Consider the following 21,769-nt stretch of genomic DNA (forward strand, 5'->3'; position numbering starts at 1 on the left):
TTAAGTTGACCTTGAGGACCTTGCCAAATTTTAATGGCTTGTTAAAATGACCTTACTCTACACCCCTGCAAAGTTAAATCAGAATTCATTCAAAACCTTTAAATCCACTGTGGAAACTAGAAAAAAAAGACCTAAAGAGATTAAAAAAAAAGGTTTCCATTTAAAATTGTTATCACCCTTAGCGGGGGTTCATGTTTTTTCATGGCTTTTAAAGATACAGAGTTTATGGTGTTATTTAGCACAGACGGTGCAGGCGTAAGTTTAACATTATTTAAAACTTAATAAAGCATCGTCAAGAAGTGGGTGGAAAAGCCCAGAGGAGCTTATTATTATGTTTATCCTGAACACCTTTTTGACTTTTGGGCTAGTCTGTTACATAAGTGCAGCTAATTCCCACCCCGAGGTGAGTGGAGGATGTTGGCTGCTGGCATTTGGAGCAGCTTGCGGAAGGTTTCCAACTGGTGTCCAGGATATGGACGAGGCAGATCGTTTTTCCTGTTATTGTACAAGTGGAAGAGTGGTCACCTGTGGAAAGAAGCCCGTGGATCTTTCGGCACGGGCCGACACATTGAGGACGGATTGAGGACGGGTCGAGTCCGTTCGTATGATCCCAAGCGTGTGGCGAAATAATATGGGCGAGTGTGAAACGTGTTCACATCCTGGTGCACCGGGGTTGCACTTGTTTACTCGAGATGAAAATGGGAAGTAGGAAAGAAAAGGGAGAAGTGAGGAAACTGATCATAGGACAAGTGTAAATTTCCATGAAGCGAACATCACTGTCGCCACAGCAGAAAAACATGTCGAAGCTGTTTTCAGATAAAACGCCCTGCTTTGCGCAAAAGTTTACAGGCTCGCGAATCATTCGAGTTTCATTTCATTTGAATCTAATTATGCATATGCGGCTCAAACGCTAAGGTGTGTCTCTGTCTGTGTGTGTTTGTGTGTTTAGTTGGAGCTCATCAGACACATGCTGGAGTCAGTCTGGCTGAAGTACAAACTCGGCCCTCGTGTTTTGTGCTTGTGAGTACAAATCAGTCATGTTTCCAACTAATGTAATATAAAGTGCAGACTAAAGGTGTGCAATCATCTCAAGGTATGTGTGCACCATCATTCCCCATCACGTGTGTGCCCACATGTGTGTATTTGTGCTAAGCTCTCATCACATGTGTACTCACCTTATGTAATGTTCTTATTTGAATTGTGTGTGTGTGTGTGTGCGCGCGTTCCAGGACGCAGCAGGGCAGTCCGGCCGAGTGGTCCGTCTTTCATTTCATGCTTCGGATCCTGGAATCCACCCGGAGTCTCTGCCTGCCCCTCCCTCCCGGTATCACACACTTTTAAACTAGCTGTTATAATCCGGTCTGCCTCTGCCTCAGCCAGCATAACAATGTGTGTGTTTTTCCTCTGCGCTAATGTAAAAATATGTTAAACATTTAACAATATGCAGACATGAGTAAGAAAGTGTGAATACATTTTAATCATTTGGACAAATTTTCTGGAGCCTAAGCACCAGCGAAGGCTTTCTGTGCTGGGATCATAAACTGTAAGGGAATGGGAGGGGGGGAGATGATGAATGCGAGACATAAACACACCCTTAACACCGAGGCTGGAGGTTTAAATGCGTCTAAATGAAGTGAAGGTGTAACGCAGCAGGCATACTGAGCGTGTATCCCTTTGGTAAATAAAAGTAAGAAATGCATTTCTCTGAAGCTGAGCAGTCAGCTGAATGCTTTGTTCCATTTGTTTTATGCCAGGCTTTTTACAATATAATACAAAGACTGAACACATAAAACTGGTAAACATGAAAACGGGCTAAAAAATCAGCCTGCAGGAGAATTTAGGAACATAAAAAGCAGATGCCTCCTTTGTGTTTCTCCAGGCTATCACACCTTGTTTGCTGTGTTTGCTGTGCGCTGCCTCCCTCATCACACCTTTCTGCAGTACATTGATCACGGTTTCCTGCAGCTCACCGAGACCTTTGTGTCTCGCCTCATGACGGGTAGGCGCTTGCTCTCTTTTGTATTAAGTGCTCAAAAGTTTCTAATTTTGCACTGATTTCGTAAAAAAGAGGAGATATACAGATATCCTTCTTTGAAGTCAGAGGTCAGAGGAGAATGAGCAAACTTTGAACTGACCCATCCAGCGTGTATGAACAGTTCAGGCTGCTGAAAATATCTTTACAGTGTAAAGATATTTTCTTGGCACAGTTAATACCAACTGAGCCTCATTTAAATGCCCAACCTACCTGAATATAGTTGCTGACCATGCCCATCCCTTTATGACCACAGTGCACCCATCTTCTTCCACCAGGATATCATTCCATGTCACAAAGCTTGAATCATCTCAAACTGGTTTCTTGAGCATAGCAGTGAATTTGCTGAACTCGCAGTCGCTAGAATTAGATCCACCATCAGAACAAAGAGGTCAAACCTGCTCCTAGCAAGTTGTACCTAATAAAGTGACTGTTCAGTGTAGTTAATGCATTTGATTTAGCCTTAAGTGCAGTTTGCATTTAGTGCTAATGTTAACACGCTAAGCTGCAAACTAACACTATAAATGTAACTTTTCATTCTTCTCAGATTGTCATCATCGCTGTGTAAAATGCAAATAAAGACAGAATGCAATGATTTGCAAACCTCACGAAACCACATGTTGTTCACAGTGAATCACAGACAGTATTTAAACTAGAACGTTTTACTACTACATGACAAATATTAGCTCATTTAGAATCTGACGGCAGCAACACATCCCCCCAAAAAGAACTTTTGCTGTCACAGTGCCATCCACAAATGCAGAGCAACATATGCTCCCATCCAGACAACATTTATTTTAGTGAAAGCCTTGCACGTTTCAGCAAATCAACGCTAAACCTCATGCTGCATTTGTTACAACGGCATAGCTTAGTAGTAGAAGAGTCAGGGCGCTGAGCAGGCCTGGCTGCTGTCCAGACCTTTTACCCACTGAAAACATCTGGAGCATTATGAAATGAAAAATATTCTTCTCCCAAAATTCCAGCAGCTGATCTCCTCAGTTCCCAGATAAATACAGACTTTTGTTAAATAATCGTTCGACATATTTTTATGTTCTATTGTAAATAAAATATGGGATTATGAGATTTGAAGTCAGGAAGTTTACCGTGTCATAATGTGGAAACTACATTAATACTACAAAGATGTTTTGTATTTTAAACAACATGCTGTTAGCTATTTAGAGCCTGTGATAAATAAATATTGCTGCTCTACTTGCTGCTGTTAAAAATAACTTGTCTGTGCCTAGTGCGGCTAACAGTTACAACCTAAAGCTGCATTAGAAAATAAATACTGGTCTAAAATTCAGTAGCAATCAAAATTAAAAGTTGCTTATTAACCAAACAAAACATTTTACAGTCTTTCTAAGTTGCTCACTCGGTTAGAGAGGGTTCACGTGACGTGTTTGGAGTCAGAACCAGATTTCGCATTCATTAAACAGCACATAAATGCAATATAAACATTAAAAATCTGATTTTATTTGCTCAAAACACAATAAGTCTCCTCTCCAAATAGATCTCCTTATTAGATAGTTTTATCTTTTTATGTGCCCATTCTTTCAGTGAAGCAAACAAAGTTTGAGATTTAAAGAACCAAAATAACAGATCTATCTATTAGTTTTGGATGTGGTTCAGTGTTTTGGCCATGCAATGACATACATTGCTACGTTATTATATATTATGTAATAAACTGTAGAGCAGGATGGTGGCAGTCCAGTTGCCTTGCAGCAAAAAGGTCCTGGGTTTGAATCCACTGGCTAGCTTGTTTCATCTGTAGTTGCGTGTTTTTTCTCCGTGCTTCCTCCAGCAGTTCAGATGAGTTAACTTAACTGGGTTTTAAATTGGCTGTAGGTATGAATATGAGTGTGAATGGTTGTCTGTCTCTATGTGTTAGCGCTGCGATAGACTGGCGAGCTGTCCAGGGTGTAACCTGGATTTAGGCTCCGGCCTAATGGATGATAAAATGTGAAGGCAGAATAATCATACCACAGGAAAATGAGCTAATGAGTCACTTTAGTATTTAACTCGATACATTTAGTCATTTAGTCACACAGTCCAGTAAAAAAGATCCAAATTCTTTTGTCCATACAAAGGATCCATATTTTTCCATCAGTTTTCATGGCTATCAAGCCACATTAGTATGAGGAAACCAAAAATATGGGAGAACATATTAGGAGCTGTCATCAAGAGACATGAAGAAGCGGATTTCCTTATCGGTGCTTTCATGTAGAGAGGCAAAGTAATACAGTAATGGGTTCAGAGAGTGCTTGAAAAAGTAAAAACATTCCATAAATATGAACATTTTGCTGATGTAAAGCAGTTTTTCCGGTGCTGCGAGACGCACAGTCACATACGCTGTGCGAAACATCAGAGCAATAACAGCAAATACCAGGGAACCAGTGATGATGTGAAGAAATAACTTGGTAATCCTCAGCTTTTTCTTATCAAAGATTTGAATTCGGTTGATCCCTCTAACAAGTAGTGAGCAGCAGGTCAATGAGACGACATGGCTGATAACTGTGAATGTGATGTAGATACATTCTTGTACCGGCGAGAAGCTGAGATTCTCGCAGGAGCCCTTATCCGCCCACTTCTTAATTTTCACCTCACTTAGGAAAAATATACCAAGCAGGGCTCCGAGTAGCCACACAGAGGACAAAAAAATCTTCTGCTGTGTCGGGGTGACTTTGATCCACTTCTCCCGGTGCAGAACCTGGCAAATGAAAAGGACATTTTTAGATTAAAGTTTGCTGCATTTTTCCTTCACTGATGTGTTCGTGGGTTTTGAGCCCACACCCACCCATTCAATCTGGATTTCATTCTCTGGAAGAATTGGTGTAATATTAAATATTACCTTTATGCGATCAGTGGTTTTAATCCCCACACCAATAAGAATTATAGTCACTGTTATTTAAATCTTGCCTGCAGTGGCATATTTTAAAGGGTATTGTTCTGTTTGTTAAGCTTGTACCTTTTCTTTTTACATTTATATACATTTTATCAAATTGGCATCGTCAATACTGTGCTGGATTAAATATTAGAAGTTTCTGTTTGCATTGTGCGCATGGATATACAAACAAGTAAGAAAGAAAGAAAAGTTAATAATGATACGAAGACAAGCTCCTACGATTTTAAAGTGGGTTTATGAATGGAAATTGGGTTATAATAGTATCCTCAGGGGAATATAAGATGCAGATATTAGTGTTTGTGTATTCAGAATATGATGTTCACCTCATGCAATACGGCTCTTCCCCTTCGCCTTTCCTTCAGCTTTCCTGCGTCCCACTGGGGAGTCTTTTGGCTTTCTCGTTTAGCTTTGTCTTGCTGGCTTATTTGTTACAGACCATATCTGGTTAAAATGCTGATGGGACCAGTGAGGTACATTACTGAGCGGCAGGGATTATTCTCTCTTGTAAAGTTTATCTCGTCTCAATGGGGTTTTTATTGGAATCTATGTACAGTATATTGGAACCAGGAGGAGATTAAGATTATTCTTTCTTGCATTTACAGTAGTGGAACTGGAAGAATAAATATTATTGACTCTGTCATGTAGGAAGCTTGACAAATGCTTCACTTTGGAAATAATTTTACGCGTACGTGAGCCAAAGGAAGGGCTTGGCTTGGCTTAAGCATGCCAAAGTAGATTTTCATTTGTTTCTTTTACTGTTTTTATTTGGCTACCTTTCTCTTTTCTTTCCTTTTTTAAAAAAAAAAAAGAAAAGAAAAGAATAATTGGTTGATGTATGTGAACAATGGAAAACGCTCTACAAATCTAATGAGCTTGAAAGTTCATATTATAGATGACCAACTGTCTGAATACTCATAGGAAATTTTTCTTGTAATTTCTTTAAGTAGTCTTCAGGAATAGTTCTCCAGGATTCTTGAAGAACATTCAAAGCTCTTTAAGTTACTTGAAGACGTTTCACCTCTCATCCGAGAGGCTTCTTCAGTTCTAAGGTCAAATGGTGGAGAGTCCCAGATATAAACCTGGTGGGAGTGTCCCCCCACAGAGGGACAAAAGGACCCCCTGATGATCCTCTAATCGCCTGAGCCAAGGTGTGGAACTGGGTGTGGGTCCCAATCAGCCAGAGTTTCGGGTGAGTTCATTGTGAAACCTGGCCCCACCTTATCATGCGAATTCCTGAGGTCAGATGGCCCAGGGTGTGAGTGGGCGTTAAGGCGTCTGGGAAGGGATCTCAAAACTGGATTATAGATGGCAGACAGTTGGTGTCGTAAACCACCGCCTCTGTTCAAAGATGGTCGCTCACAGTGGACATAGATGGCTTCTTTCACTCCTCTTTCAAACCATCTGTCCTCTCTGTCCAAAATGTGAACATTGGCATCCTCGAAAGAGTGACCTTTATCCTTTTGAAAGAGGAGTGAAAGAAGCCATCTATGTCCACTGTGAGCGACCATCTTTGAACAGAGATGGTCGCTCACATCCACTCACATCCTGGGCCATCTGACCTCAGGAATTCGCATGATAAGGTGGGGCCAGGTTTCACAATGAACTCACCCGAAACTCTGGCTGATTGGGACCCACACCCAGTTCCACACCTTGGCTCAGGCGATTAGAGGATCATCAGGGGGTCCTTTTGTCCCTCTGTGGGGGGACACTCCCACCAGGTTTATATCTGGGACTCTCCACCATTTGACCTTAGAACTGAAGAAGCCTCTCGGATGAGAGGTGAAACGTCTTCAAGTAACTTAAAGAAGTCCAGACGCTTTTCTTTGCAAGCTCCTTTGACTACGATGACCTGGATGACTGAGAACCTTCACAGACATTCAAAGCTCTTCTTTGGATGTTGGCTGCCTTTTGTTCTTTTCTCTGTCAACATGATCCCACAATGTTTCAAAAGTGCTAATGTCTGGGCTCTGGGGAGGCCAATCCATGACTGATAGTGTTCCATTGCGCAGTTTTCTATACAGGTTTGCATTTACTGCATTGGCAGTGGGTGTGGGATTGTTGTCGTACTGAAAAATGAAGCTGCTACCTCCATTTTGACCTCTTCTTCTGAATATACTGAGGATGATTTGAACAAAAATATTCCAAGGCTGGACATGTTGCCACGGATTTTCAGCCCAGTTCTTGTCTTACCTCAGGCTTTTCTCCTTGTTTCCCTTCCTTAAGAATGATTTCTTGACAGCCACCTGAGACCATTTCTGAGGAGGTTTCAGTGAATAAATCAACTAAAGGGCCAGATGCATCTCTCAGGTCCTGTGTCAGGTCTTTGCTGGATTTTTTCCCCTATATCTTAAGGACATGACTTTCAAATATCATCTGTAGATAGTTTTTAGCACTTTCACTTTTGTGCTCCACTTTTTCAGTTTATATAGATTTCATCTAACAAATCTTAAGAATCACATTGTTGGTGCAATATTACTATTTTATGCCTGTCAAACTGTGTTATTGTTGGTATTTTTTTATAGATTCAACTAGAGTAATGGGAATAAATGATGCATTTTTGTGATTATGCTTGTAACAAAGTACCCAAAGATAAAAACTGGTTATTTGCTCAGTTTTTTGTGATGTGTAGACACAGCATTGATTCATCCCTGTAACCTTTATATGCTTGAATGATTCAAAGATTAGTGTTAAGAGGCTAAATTAAAAACAACAACAACAACAACAAAGCAATCCCAAATGGACTGAAAGTAAATGAAAAGCTGCCAATGTCCAAAGAAAAACATTGAAAGACCTTTAGAAAGCCTTAAACAATTGATTAAGACCACATTAAAAACTTTAGGAAAGTCTGGCTCATTGGAAGGAAAATATAAACAAATGTGCGGTGGCTCTTTTAGACAGTACTTATAGACAGTACTGTTCATTTGTTTTTTATTTTCCAAGACAAGAAACACTCTTAATTGACTCAAACAAAAGTCCTACTTGTGATCTTATTTTCAGAAAAAATGACAACATATTTAAAGGATTGATAAATACATACCTGGTAGTACCTCTGGATGCTTATCAGCACCAAAACGTTTAAGTTAGTGGTGTTGCAGAAAAATACGAGATAAACGAGAAGTTGACAGACTGAATGGTTTAAATGTAGCCCGGTCCAAAAAACGATGCTGCCGACCACCAGGATGAGCAGACAGAGGAGGTCTGACAGTGCCAGGTTGAAGATGAGGTGCTGCGACATGGAGGAACCGCGCAAATTCTGAATGAGTTTCCCTGTCACACTGATGTTTGCCAAGATGCCGAGTATGGAGCTTAATAGAATAACCACACCAGCAGCAATGTACCATGGATCGAGGCACGATTCTGAAAAGAAGCAGTTGTGGAATGTAGGTAAAAAGAAGAGGATGGAGGAGGTGTTGGAATGGTCTTCGGTATTCATTGTGAAGTTGAAAGAGAAAGATATAGCAACAGTGAGACTTAATTAAATCTGAAAGAGGTATAGCCCATGTTGTATCCAGCTCAGCTGTGTGACCTACATGCTGTTTTGCACACACCCTAGTGGTTTGTGGTCTTGAGGTATATTTAAGGGGGAAAAAATCACATGTAAACAAGAGCTTTTTTCTTCTTTTTCTTTCTTTTGTTTATGTATAATACTTCACAAGGGATATTTAAAGTTAAGCTGCATGTACATAAGACAGTCGAAGGAGGTGCCAGTCACAAGTCGGTGTCCTTTAGCAATTTCTAGTGACAGGAAGCAATATAACCACAAATTATGTAAAAAGGAAAGTTTTTTATTTTTACATATCACTCTTGAAAAGTATTTGATCTAATGCAGAATTCATAGCTCATTCACAGTCCACTCCCAGAGGAAGCAAAGCGACCCAAAACATAGCACCACCACCACCACCTCCATACATTTCAGTTGGTATAAGTTTATCCCCCTGAAAATCTCCTCCTGTGTGTTTTCTATCAGTTCTATCTTTGATTTGTCTGCCCAGAGTACATTTTTCAACAAGGCCTTGTGTTTATATTTTTACCAAACTTTCAGGGTTATTTCTTCTAGTGTGGGTCTCCCATGTGGGTCAAAATTGTTACTGCACTACAATCACCTGCAGATCCTGGGAAGAAATCTCTTAGAGACATATGCCAGACAGTCTGCACACAGGCTGAATATGTCTGTTTCAAATTCATTCAGATTGAAATTAATTAGAGACCTTTTTAAATCCACAAGCATCCATAAATGTCCTTTGAAAGACACTCCTGAGTAGAAACCCCAGTGATGAGGAGTATTTGAAGGTGGCAATGAAGGTGGGAATGATGACATAATTTACATTTTATACAGTGTATTATTTTTGAGGAACAAAAGTTTGCCTTTTTTTAAAGAAAATAAAAAATGACTGCTTGTCTGTGTGTTGACAATAGCATTTAGCACAAAGGAACACAACTTCTCAGAGTTTTTAATGTGGCTGTAGATTTCTGCAGGTGTTTTCCGAGCCATGGATTAAGTGTAGAAAAAGAAGTATTTATTCTAGGATTAGGTTTAATCCATATCTGTGAAAGGAAGCTTCTGTGTTTATTTACTTTTATCTAATACCCAACTGCTTTACTGTAAATACTACACATTTTTACTTCTCTTTACCAGATATAAAAAGCTTGTCTTTTCAATCAGTAAAGCAACTGATTATATTTGCCATTTTGAAAACCAATGTCACCACAGATCACAGCTGCTGTAAACTACTTTCTGAATTACCCCAGAAACCTAGAAAATGTTCATACAGTGATAAACAGATGTACATGCGGACCAGCTTTCATGCAGATAAAATACATTTGCAGAATACTTTGCCTACCAGTTAAACATTACCAACTCACCAGGACTTATGGATATGTACCAAATCTACTACTAATTCTACACAGTATACACTACATTGCAATCATCACAGCATGTTTAGCATTTAATATATATATACTTAACTAGGTACACCATTTATGTACAGTGAACTCATTTTCATGTTAAAGGAACCAGTTTAAGAGCTTGAGCTTTGTGGCATGTTGCATTATCGTGCTGGAAGCAGCCATCAAAATATATTGTCAAAAGAGATGGACATGGTCAGCAACAATAATCAGGTAGACTGTGGTGTTTAAACGAATCTCTATGAGTACAAAGGAACCCAAAGAGTTCGAAGTAAAATATCCGCCACACCTTTACACCAACTTTACACCACCTTTATACCACCGGCAGCAGCCTGAACTGTTAATACAAAGAATGATCATGTTTATATAGTCCAAATGTTGCAGCAGAAATCGAGACTGATCAGACCAAACTGCGTTTCTGTTTTAATCTTCTTAGTCCCATCTTGGTGAGCCTATGCAAACAGTAGCCTCAGTTTCTTATTCCTTGCTGACAAGAGTTTCACATGGTGTGCGGTCTTCTGCTGCTGAGCATTCAGAGATGCTCTTCTGGATACCATAGATGTAACAAGTGCCTTCCTATCATCTTGAAGCGTCTTCACCATGTTTATACGCACCAATGCACTGTATAAAAACTATAAAAGTATGTATGTATAATACAAAAATCAACATGACATAACAGCTTTAGGCTATGTCCACACGTACCCGGGTATTTTTGAAAACGCAGATTTTTCTATGCGTTTGCACCTTTTGTCCACACGTAAACGGCGTTTCTGGTCACTGAAAACGGAGATTTTTTTAAACTCCGGCCAGGGTGGATATTTTTGAAAACTCCGTTTTTGCATTTACGTGTGGACAAGAAAAACTGAGAAAACTCAGCGTCAAAGGTGTGCGCATTTTTTGACGTTACACTGTGCGCCACGTTATTGTTTCAGTGAAATGAATTTCTACAATACTATTACTGTTAATTGTACTCTCTGCAGTGTTTAAATGCTTACATATACACACACAGTTACTGTCCGTCCACACATACGACTCGGTTCTGCTTCTATGCCCCAGCTTTGTTTACTTTTTCCCACTGAGGCTTCTAGACTTCTGATTGGCCAACATTTCTACACGGTTAGGAATATATCGCCACCTGTTGCTTTGGCATGTTCCTAGCAGCGTTTTCCTTCATTTCTGCCTTTACGTGTGGACGGGATTATTTTTTAAAACGAAAACAGAAAATCTCAGTTTTCAAAAATACCCGGGTACGTGTGGACATAGCCTTATAGTAAAAGGAACTGACACAACTAGTGCCTCGAAATACCTTTAGATGTTCTTAAAACTGACTTTCACTTCACTTTACTAAACTGTCACTGCCAGCTAACCTTTGCAAACAGAAACAAGATGACTTTTTAAAGTTTCAGTACTTCTGGTTTTCTGTATGTTCCCACAGGTTACTGTACGCCCTCACAGTGCTGTGAACAGAAAACGTAGTTTGTGCTTTGCATTGCGAATACAACAACTCACTCTCAAAAGTGGGTGATCTATGTTTGTTTGTGTTTTTTCATTTAGTCATAAACCTTTCTCACGATCAGTATGAAGTATAGGTTTGGGACAAACTGTGTTTTTCGCTCCTCAGCGAAGTGTGTTTAATGAACCTACCTCCTGCTGCTACCTGCTGCTGCAAGCCAACTGAAGCTCAATCAAAGATAATGACTCAAACCAGATAGGCGTCAACTTATGTCTGTAATCAGTAAATCATTTTCAGCTACGTATACATGCTGCTTAAATGATTGATTCTATTATGAGGAAAAGCTGAAATGAGGAATAGTTGGACAAACACACACCTGTTATGTCAGAATGCCACCTAAAAGTAAAGTAAAGTAGCTCGTGACCACTGAAACTGTTAAAGAGGTCACACCACAGGTAATAAGGGAGCATGTTTGCAAGATGCTGCAGTTATCTGACTTCATGACTTCATTGTTTAAAGGCCAAACATTTTTGACTTGTCACAAAGATCAACAGACCCAAAAATATCTGAAGATGAAATATTTCAAACAGTCTGAATGTATTCAAAGTTGGTGTAATTGGCTCTCCGTCATGACCTTAGTATATTTTTACTGAAAGTTCTCCCCATCCAGTCAATATACTGTATATATGTTCTAGATATACAACATTGTAAGATTAGAATGCTGTGTGTTCAGAATGGCAATGCTAAAATCCTGCTGTTAAGCAGGTTTCACCATCTTAATTTAAAGCAGCATAAAACCAAGAATTATAGCTGAGGCTCATTGGAGAGCTATTAATGCCACTTTTACCCAATTTCAAGGCAGTTCACCACATAAATGTTCAACTGGGGACATATATAAAAGTTAGTGGTAGTACATCCTGTCACGGCGAGTGAGATGAGCCGTGTGGAAAATAAAGGAGGATCCAAACGCAGGCACTTGTACAGGTGTGAGGGTGGTTTATTAAACACAAAAAAGGAAATGGACAAACGGAGCAAAGCCTAAACTAAACTGGGAACAAACTGACTATAGAACACGAACCTGGACATGAATGAGAGCGGGCAGAAACAGATGACGGTAGACTGCAGGGAAACACACAGATGAAGCAGGGTGGAAACACAGACGGACCAGCAACTACAATGACAGAGGACACAACTTAAATACACACAGAGAAACACAGGAATTACACACAGGTGGTGGACACAGCTGGGAATACTCAACAAGACAAGACAGAGGGAAAACTGAACACACTCACATGAGACTCAAACCTTCACAATAAAACAGGAAACGAGAATACTACACGAAGACGCAGACCTGACACTGAGAGACAGACGGAGAATGACACATGGAACCTGAACTAAACTAAACGTGAGATACAACCGAGAACAAATCCTTAACATGAATAAACAGAAACATAGAATTCTAATAATAATAATCCTCATAGTGCCCAAAACCACGACAATTAGTCAAAAATAAACTAACAATCCAAAACTCAAAATACTGGGTCGAAACTGACCCAGAACCGTGACACATCCAGTGGTTTTTAGCTCAAACCATAAATGGTGGCCTGATATAATACAAAAATCAACATGACATAACAGCTTTATAGTAAAAGGAATTGACACAACTAGTGCCTCAAAATATCTTTAGATGTTCACTACAGAGACGTGGGTAATAAGGGAGCATGTTTGCAAGATGCTGCAGTTATCTGACTTCATGAAGAGCGCATTGTTTAAAGGCCAAACATTTTTGACTTGTCACAAAGATCAACAGACCCAAAAATATCTGAAGAAGAAATATTTCAAACAGTCTGAATGTATTCAAAGTTGGTGTAATTGGCTCTGCGTCATGTTCTTAGTATGTTTTTACTGAAAGTTCTCCCCATTGTCCCGATTCGCGATGTTGAGAGCCAAAACAAAATATCAGAGGCCCAGAAGGATGCAATCAAACAGATGAGTTAATTGAACACACGCGTGGGAAGATGTACACTGCAAAACATCAGATGTAGATCTCCACCCAAAAATACACTTCAGATTGCTTTTATAATGTCAGGGTTGGTTAACGCCCCTTCTTGCGCTGTACAAGAACATAATTTGTATTTTAAGGGCATCATTTGCATGTTTTATAGACAATGAGCAATTTTAAGAGATAAATGCAGACACTGAAGTTCCCCTCTCTAGCATCTTCTCCAAATATGGCGATGGATTCAGGCTCTGACATTTCCCACGGACTGGTCCTCCTTTTTGGCCCATCTTCTGTCACCTGTTACTAAGCAAAACTCAAATGCAACAAGAAGCCGGATACATTCAGGCCTTCACTCAAGCCTGTTTCTAGATTATATGTATTATATGTGTTTTGTAGGCGTGTACGCAGTTGTAACCTTCTATAGCTCCACGGCACTTACACAATAGATTGTCTGGACATCGCGCCAAACAAAGCTTACAACCTCCAATTAATTGACTGAGCTCCAACTCTTTAATCAGCACAAAATGCAATGTGTGTAAAATGATCTTAGCTGTACCTGTAATAAAAAGGTTAATGTAATGCCAACAGCTTCAATAAATGTTTTACTGAAATGATGATTAATTTAATTAATGCAATTGTAATGACTTAATGCAAAGTTAATTAATGCAATGGTGATAATGATGAGTATGAGTAGCAGTAAAATATTTCCCTTATTCCACACCATCCAATCAATATACTGTATATATGTTGTAGATATACAACATTGTAAGATTAGAATGCTGTGTGTTCAGAATGGCAATGCTAAAATCCTGCTGTTAAGCAGGTTTTACCATCTTAATTTGCCACTTAACTATATAAAAGTTAGTGGTAGTACTTCCAGTGGTTTTTAGCTCAAACCATAAATGGTGGGCTGACCACCCACCAACTTCAGCCCCATGAAAGCTTTGGCATGGTACTGCACTCTCTAGGTGCAGTGCAGAGCTCTGTAGTCCCACCTCTGCGTGCCATTTAAGAGCAATGTGTGAAATAATTGGATCCTGCTGGACTTGAGACAGTCCAGCAGGTGGTGGAGAGAAAAATGCTCCAGAAGCTGAAATAAGTTATGATCAACCCTACACACCTGCTCCATGCCCTGGAGGTTATCACCAGCAGAACCTTCAGTCAAAGACTGATTGCACCAAAGTCCAAGTCTAAGTGCTTCCGCAGCTCCTTTATAACAGCTACTATAATAAGGTTTAATGCACATTAATAATAATCTGATTTTAGCCGCATGTTTGCATATTTTCACATTGGCTGTTTTATTTATTTAAGTATCGTTAACTTTATTAGGAATTAATATCGCTTTGCTGCTTGGGATGTGTGGAGTTATGTCTGTGCTGAAACTGCTGTCGTAAGTGGTTCTAAGAATTAAATTAGTAATTAGTACTCACATGTAGGGATGGGTATCGTTTAGGTTTTATCCGATACCGGTGCCAAACCGGTACTTTTGAAACGGTGCCGGTGCTTAAACGGTGCTCAAACCGGTGCTTAAAGAATGGAAAACACAAAAGTGGTCCAAAAACCTCTCATGTTCAGCTGTTTTTTTGTAAAAAGATAACAATGTTAGCCTTTTCTGCAGCTATGGGGCATATATGGTATCATTCTTGGCTGGAAGCAGTGCTTAAACAATGGAAAAAAACACAAACTTTGTCCAAAAACCTCTCATGTTTAACTGTTTTCCACTTTTTCTTTGGTCATTTTAGCCTTTTTGGCCAGGGTGAAGGGAGTATCTGCCATCAAACAAGAAGACAGCTGCATGTAGCTATGATGGTGTTTGCTGTTCACCTTACATGCATTAATGTAATAACGTGGTTAGCCTACTCAACGTAAATTACACACGAACAACATTAAGCTACTCACGCAGAGAAGAACGGCTGCTGCTGCCATCATCATCCGTCATCATTTCTGCTACACTGGCAGGGCTAGGGGCCAGGACTCTCCTCTTCGGGTTTTTGGGGGATGTTGCTAATTCCGGGTCCGATAACAGGCAACCCACAAGCAGTAGATGTGCTCGGTGTGAGGTCTCGCAGCAAGCTATCAAATACGGCGCATTTCTCGGCTTTAAAAAAAACCCACTATGCGTCGCCAGGTGTTTCATCAGATTTGAGGTGTTACCTCCTTTGACAGTATCACAGTATCACCTTAAAGCACTTGTTGCAGCTGCTGAGTTTGCATCTTTTGCTGTGAAGTACAGCCAGACTTTTGACCGCTTCGCCTTGGACATTTTTAATTTGTAGCTCTGCTCTAAAAGAACGTACGTACCTGGACCCGCCTACTATTCTCGGAAACTTAAAATGATTGGCTAGAATCTAAAGTGTATCATTCCATACCAGTTGGTGGCGGTAATGCACCTTTCAGTTGTTTGCCAACCGCCAATACAAATGTAAGGAAGAAGAAAGTGTATCACAGCTCAGGAAAAAAAGCACCGAAATAAAGCACCGAAATGTGCGCTGCTTTTCGGTCTGGTTACTACCGTTTATGTCAGAACCGGTGCCATGATGGCACCGGATACCGGTACCCATCCCTACTCACATGTGAAGCTTTTTCTGCTTGTTTCAAAGTAAAATATAAGTAAACTAGATTTTACTATTACCCAAAAGGTTAATTCTATTCACCTGGACGTAGCGTTTTCAGTGGGAGAAACATTTCATCTCTCATCCAAGTGACTTCTTCAGTCTCAGCTGAATCCAGGTTTCCCCAACCCTTAACAGTATATTTGCATAATGACTGAAACTAGCACCACTGATGAACAATGGGCTGTGAGGTCAGTTTCTTCATCATTAATATGCAAATTGTCATATCAACTGATCAACCACTGATCAAGGACCATTGATAGTGATCTTGATGCATAGGTTTACGGTACACATCAAATTTTAAATGTCCCCTATTAGATTTCATTACTGTTTATAAAGTTGGGAAAACTGGATTCAGCTGAGACTAAAAAAGTCACATAGATGATTGACGAAACATTTCTCCTGCTGAAAACGCTACATCCAGATGAACAGAATGAGCTTTTTTAGATTTCCTTACCTGGATGATTGAGCATGCATCAAGATATTTGACAATTTATTCATATTTTCTATTCGTTTTAATCACCTGTAATAAATGTGGCACTTGAAGGAGCATTAAGAAGAGTTTTACATGCCATCTAGACTGAGTGCTGAGGATTGTGGAAATCTTGATGGTGATATTTGCATTTATTTCAAGTGAGGTGTTGTGGTATTTTTTCTAGCATTTGGGATTTGTCTTTAGTAGACTAATTAGCAACATGTCATCTCTCTGTTTCCTCTGTGTGTTTAGATTTGGACAACAGTGATGCCAATGATAGGCTGAAATTCAGCATCCTTAAGAGACTTCCGGAGGTATGTGCATCTCTGCAAAGGCTTTTTTCCAGGGTCTTAATTCCTAAAACAGTACATTCAAACAAACGTTACAACTCGAAGTCTGCAAACTAGGAATTTAGAGCAAAACTACAGCCTGGAAGGAGCAAGGAGTAAAAGAATATAACAATGCACAGGCTATTCTCATCACTTTTCTTAGTGGGGTGGGGGTGGAGGGGAGTTGTCATCTTTTCTCGAATGGTTCTCTACCCAAACTTCCCATTCCGGTCCAATTAGGATTTTGAAGTTATTTTAGGTCTCATCTCCCTCAAGCCCCCCTCAAGCCAATCACAGAGCACTTGTGTAACCAGCTGGTACGAGAGTGAAGGCGCATGTGAGCGCAGAGGGTTGGGGAGTGGGTTTCCATACATAGCTGTCTACTGAGTCTGTGTCTGTTTATGTCCTAGCCCTTGTGTAACTTCCACCTGTTCCTGTGTGGGTACAGTATATTTCTTTTGTAGCTGCGGGTGTGTTTGTGCATGTGTGTGTGTGCATTACATCTGCACTGTGAACACAGGAATGTTCAGTGTTTAGCTTCTCTGTTCTGTTTCCTGCCTGCTACACTTTTGCTGGTTGGGTTTTGGCGGGCAGAAGAGATTTAGCAGGTACAGCACACACACTGAGTTAGAAAACGTAGGAGATTTCACCTTGACTAAGCCCAACACCTCTCATGATTCCCATCCTGTGTGTGCTTGACCCCCCCCCACCCCCGACCACCAAGGATTTCCATTAAATGTTTATAAGGAATATTTGCACTGTATGAGGAACACCAGGGATCAGAATGCAGTTGAACCAGCTCTTTTGTCAATTCATGCAGGAATATTATAAATGCTTACTACAGTTATTGTGGCGGGACTAAACTAAACCAGGATACGCCACAGAAACTCATTGCAAGAATTAATGAATGAAATGCTCCAGCTGCCAGACGTAATTGTGGCCTGGCTAACTAAAATTAACTGATAAAATTGTTGCTGCATAAATCAAGATTAAATGTGGAGACACGTCTCACCTAATGCCACGCGTCAGAGAGGTTCAGAGGCAAAAAAAATGAAGCCAACTCGCGGTTACTGAAATAGGTTGGCTCCAAAAATGAGTCAGTCCAAATAGGCTCCCTTGTTAACACCAGAAATTAACATGTTTACAGCCTGGTACAGCGATGTTTTTGCTCTGCTGCTAATTTCCTCCCTCGTGACCTTTTTACTTCTTTTTTTTAAATATGCTCACTGGCCACGTTGCTAGGTACACTGATTCAAATGCTTGTTAAAGCAAATTTCCCATGGCAGCAACTCAAAGCGTTTAGGCTTGTAGAAATGGTTAAGACAAGCTGCTGAAGTTCAAACTGAACAGAAAGGTGATTTAAGTGACTTTGAAAGTGGCTGTTGGTGTCAGGTGGGCTGTATTTCAGGGTATTTCAGAAAAATGGTAAATGGATTAGTGCTTAGATGCAGCTTTTTTACTCTAACTGAGAATTCAAAGCCCTTTTTTACTGCTCACTCACTTTTTTACTACAAGCCTCACTTACCCAGTCAAACACCCACATTCATAAAGTGCTTTATTCTGCGCCTAAGTGCCTTCTGTAACATTCAATCTCACATTCGTACTCAGATGAATGTATCGGGGCAACCTGGGGTTCGGTATCTTACACAAGGATACTTTGACATGCAGGCTGGAGGATGTGGTGATTGAGCCACCAACCTTCAGACTGACAGACAACTCAGCCATATCTCTCGAGCCACAAAAATCCTGCAGAAAATGCTCATCTACTCTGATTTTCCAGCACAACTATATATTTACAGAAAATAGTCCAGAAAAGGCCATCCGGGAGGGGCTCAGAGTAGAGCCGCTGCTGCTCCACATCGAAAGGAGCCAGCTGAGGTGGTTTGGGCATCTGACAAGGATGCCCCCTGGGCGCCTCCTGGGTGAGGTGTTCCAGGCATGTCCCACTGGGAGGAGGCCCCGGGGCAGACCCAGGACACGCTGGAGAGATTATATCTCTTGGCTGGCCTGGGAACGCCTTGGTGTTCCCCCAGACGAGCTGGAGGAGGTGGCTGGGGAGAGTGAGGTCTGGGCCTCTTTGCTTAGGCTGCTGCCCCCGCGACCCGGCCCCGGATAAAGCGGATGAAGATGGACGGATGGATGGATGGATGGATAGTCCAGAAAAGAGAAAATCTCCAGTGACCAGCATTTCTCCTTGTGAGAGGTGCCTTTTTGACGCCAGAGGTCAGAGGAGAAAGGCCAGATCGCTTCAAGCCAATAGGAAGGGAAGCGTAATTCAACCAAGTTATGCATAAGAGCATCTCTGAACGTACAAGATGTTGAACTTGTGAGCAGAAGCAGCAGAAGAAGACCCCACTGGGTGCCACTGTTCTCACTTAAAAACAGGAAACAGAGGCTACAATTTGAGACTGGATGGTGGGATCAGGACTTAGTGTAAACAACACGAAAGCATAGATCCATCCAGCCTTGTATCAACAGTCAGAGAGACTGATGTTGGTGCTGTAATGGTATAGAGCAAGGGTGTCGAACTCTTAGATCTTTTAGATATCACCCTGTTTCAACACACCTGAATCAAATGATTAGTTCATTACAGGGCTTCTGGAGAACTTCAAGACATATTGAGGTGATAATTTAGCCATTTAAATCAGCTGTGATGGAACACGGACACATCTAAAACATGCAGGACACCGGCCCTCGAGGCCTGGAGTTCGACACCTGTGGTATATAGCCAATCAGGACGGCTATATCTGAGAAACCATCCAAAGTAGGATGGTTTGTCAGACATCACTGTAAAATTATCCTACCGGTAGGACGGTTTGCCAAAGCTTCAAGTCGGCTTCAAGTTTGTTTGGCCGGGGCTTCTCAAATCTGTGAAGGAATGGGCAGTGGCGTGCGTTCCATGGCAGCAATGGCAAGATTTATGTATATTTATGTATATTTGACAAGCTGAAGGCATTCTGTACTGTACAGGAGACACGGCACGAGATTGATTGACAATTGTCTACAGCCAATCACGAGGCAGAACACAAAGCACTGTAAAAAAAAAAAAAAAAGAAAGAAAGAAAAGGGAAAAAAAGCATGCAAAATTGCATAAAAAAATCCGCGAAACAGCGAGGCTGTGAAAGGTGAACCGCATTATAGCGAGGGACCACTGTATATGTATCTGTAAATATATTCAGTAAATATATGCTGTGAGTCTAATGGAGTGAGTTCATTGTCAAAGTTTATATAGTCAGGTGTTATGACCACAGTGTAGCCATCCTATGATGCCTGCACCCAGCAGCATAACCTTGGTGAATCTAAGCCACACAGAGCTATCGCAGTCCTGGCAACAGGCGGTTCAACTCAGTACTAGTGAGGTGTACCTAACAAAGCAGTCAGTAAGTGTAGACTACCCTAGCAACCTGTTGTTATTTCCATCCTGAAAAACTAATTTCTTCATATTCATAGTTTGCAGTATTCTATAGGTGTAATAATCCCTATACTAAGTTCAGTCATATATTCCAATCAGGTATGACGTTTATAAGTTGCCCAGTGCAGCATCCTGTTTAGTTATTTTGTGATTAAGTAAGTGCAGTTGTGTGGAAAGAAGTTGTGTTGAAATTGCAACAAAAACACTAAAAATTAAAGATGCGTATTTCTCCGAAACCCCTCATTAGCAGTTCACACCACAATAATGGTTTTGTGTTCCAGTTGGCAAAATAGAAAGGGACAGGTGTTCATAAGCTCCAGGGATATTTTTTATTTTGACAGCATGAACTACATGCCTAAAATATAAACTCGGTTATGTGTGTGCGCGTGTGTGTCTGTGTGTATGCGTAGCCTATGGTGAAGAGGATCTACCACATGTGGGATCATCCTGTCAGTTCTGCTTCAATCTCCAGAGATTATGTCAAGACCCTGCTGGAGAAACACAACAAAAATAAGGTAACACAGAAGAGTGTATCACACATGCCAACTCTCATACACACCCTAATCTCACAGACATTTTTAGAAAGTTATCCGGGCATTTAAAAAACAGAAAACTCAGAGAAATGTTTGCACTGGAATGTGCCATCATTTGATTTTGATAATAAATGCATTATTTTTAAATCCTCCAAAAATGGGAATATGTAACCATACCAGGAGCTATGTAAGGCTGTTGTTTTATGCTTCAAAGCGAATGTGCTAACAGGGTGGTGTTGACCTTTACTTTATGGAAATACCATCGATTTTGTGGGTTTTTGAACATAAATATAGACTCATGCTAAGGGTCAGTAGGGAGAAGTTGAATTCTGTTTAATTTTATGTAGCTTTGGGCTAATTTTGCAGCCGCAGAACCTCGGTACCTTGTAGCCACTGATTGAACTACGAATCCTCTGTATACCAAAGTGTTCTAGAGTCCAGTTTAGACTAAGCTTTAGCTTCAGGCATGGTCTTTTCAATTATAAACCCTCACTGAACAGGCATTTAGAGCGTCCATAGGTTATCTTTCAGACCCACAGGTCTATTTATGGTTATATTAATCCAATAATTATACAGAAAAATATGCTTTTTCTCATTTTTTAAAAATAAACTACTACCAGAAAGTTTTATTTTTTGGTTTATTTGTTTCTGCACAGACATAAAAAAAGACATCATTACTGAACGTGTTTAAGCAGTCACCCACTGATTTAGTCGGATGTGACGCTATCGCCAAGTCTCAGTCAGCTAATTGGCTCACAGAGAAGGTGTGGAGAGCCTGTGACATTTGGTGCAGCGATAGTCTGTTGGTGCCTTAAAAGTTAAACTGCAGCCAAGTTTATCTTAGAGAAGAGCTAAGGTGACTCAGTTTCTGGATTTGCGGTAGATTTGTCTGACTGTTTTCTCAAAAAAAAAAAGGCATAAAAAAAACCCTGAAGTTGTGCTTTTTATTTTCCTTCCTCCTTAGGGACTTGCATTCACGGGCACAGACAAGCCTGGCTTCAGACCTGAGTTTGTGCCTCTTACCTACCTGGCAAAAATACTCTCTGATATAGAGGAAGAAGGTATTGTGTGTGTGTGTGTGTGTGTGTGCGCTTTTGTGTTTAGATAGAGGCCT

General features: G+C 40.6%; 2 protein-coding genes across 3 annotated transcripts in view; one reads left to right on the top strand and one right to left on the bottom strand.

Annotated features, from left to right (window-relative positions):
• Positions 1–21,769, top strand: part of gsap (gamma-secretase activating protein) — a 65,315-nt gene that overhangs the window by 30,361 nt on the left and 13,185 nt on the right. For both annotated transcript variants that reach the window (XM_085139016.1, XM_085139017.1), the window contains exons 26-31: positions 950–1,020; positions 1,230–1,324; positions 1,880–1,999; positions 16,634–16,695; positions 20,533–20,637; positions 21,620–21,716. In XM_085139016.1, the coding sequence (XP_084995142.1) occupies positions 950–1,020; positions 1,230–1,324; positions 1,880–1,999; positions 16,634–16,695; positions 20,533–20,637; positions 21,620–21,716 (550 nt within the window). The remainder of the gene's footprint in view (positions 1–949; positions 1,021–1,229; positions 1,325–1,879; positions 2,000–16,633; positions 16,696–20,532; positions 20,638–21,619; positions 21,717–21,769) is intronic.
• LOC146499626 (uncharacterized) lies at positions 3,418–8,367 on the bottom strand. The gene is made up of 2 exons (XM_085139024.1): positions 7,972–8,367; positions 3,418–4,739 (listed from the first exon to the last, which is right to left on the bottom strand). The coding sequence occupies exons 1-2, from the start codon at positions 8,365–8,367 to the stop codon at positions 4,197–4,199; spliced, it is 939 nt and encodes a 312-aa protein (XP_084995150.1). The 3' UTR covers positions 3,418–4,196.

The sequence above is a fragment of the Neolamprologus multifasciatus genome, chromosome 17 (genome assembly GCF_963576455.1).
Source record: "Neolamprologus multifasciatus chromosome 17, fNeoMul1.2, whole genome shotgun sequence".
Classification (NCBI taxonomy): domain Eukaryota; kingdom Metazoa; phylum Chordata; class Actinopteri; order Cichliformes; family Cichlidae; genus Neolamprologus; species Neolamprologus multifasciatus.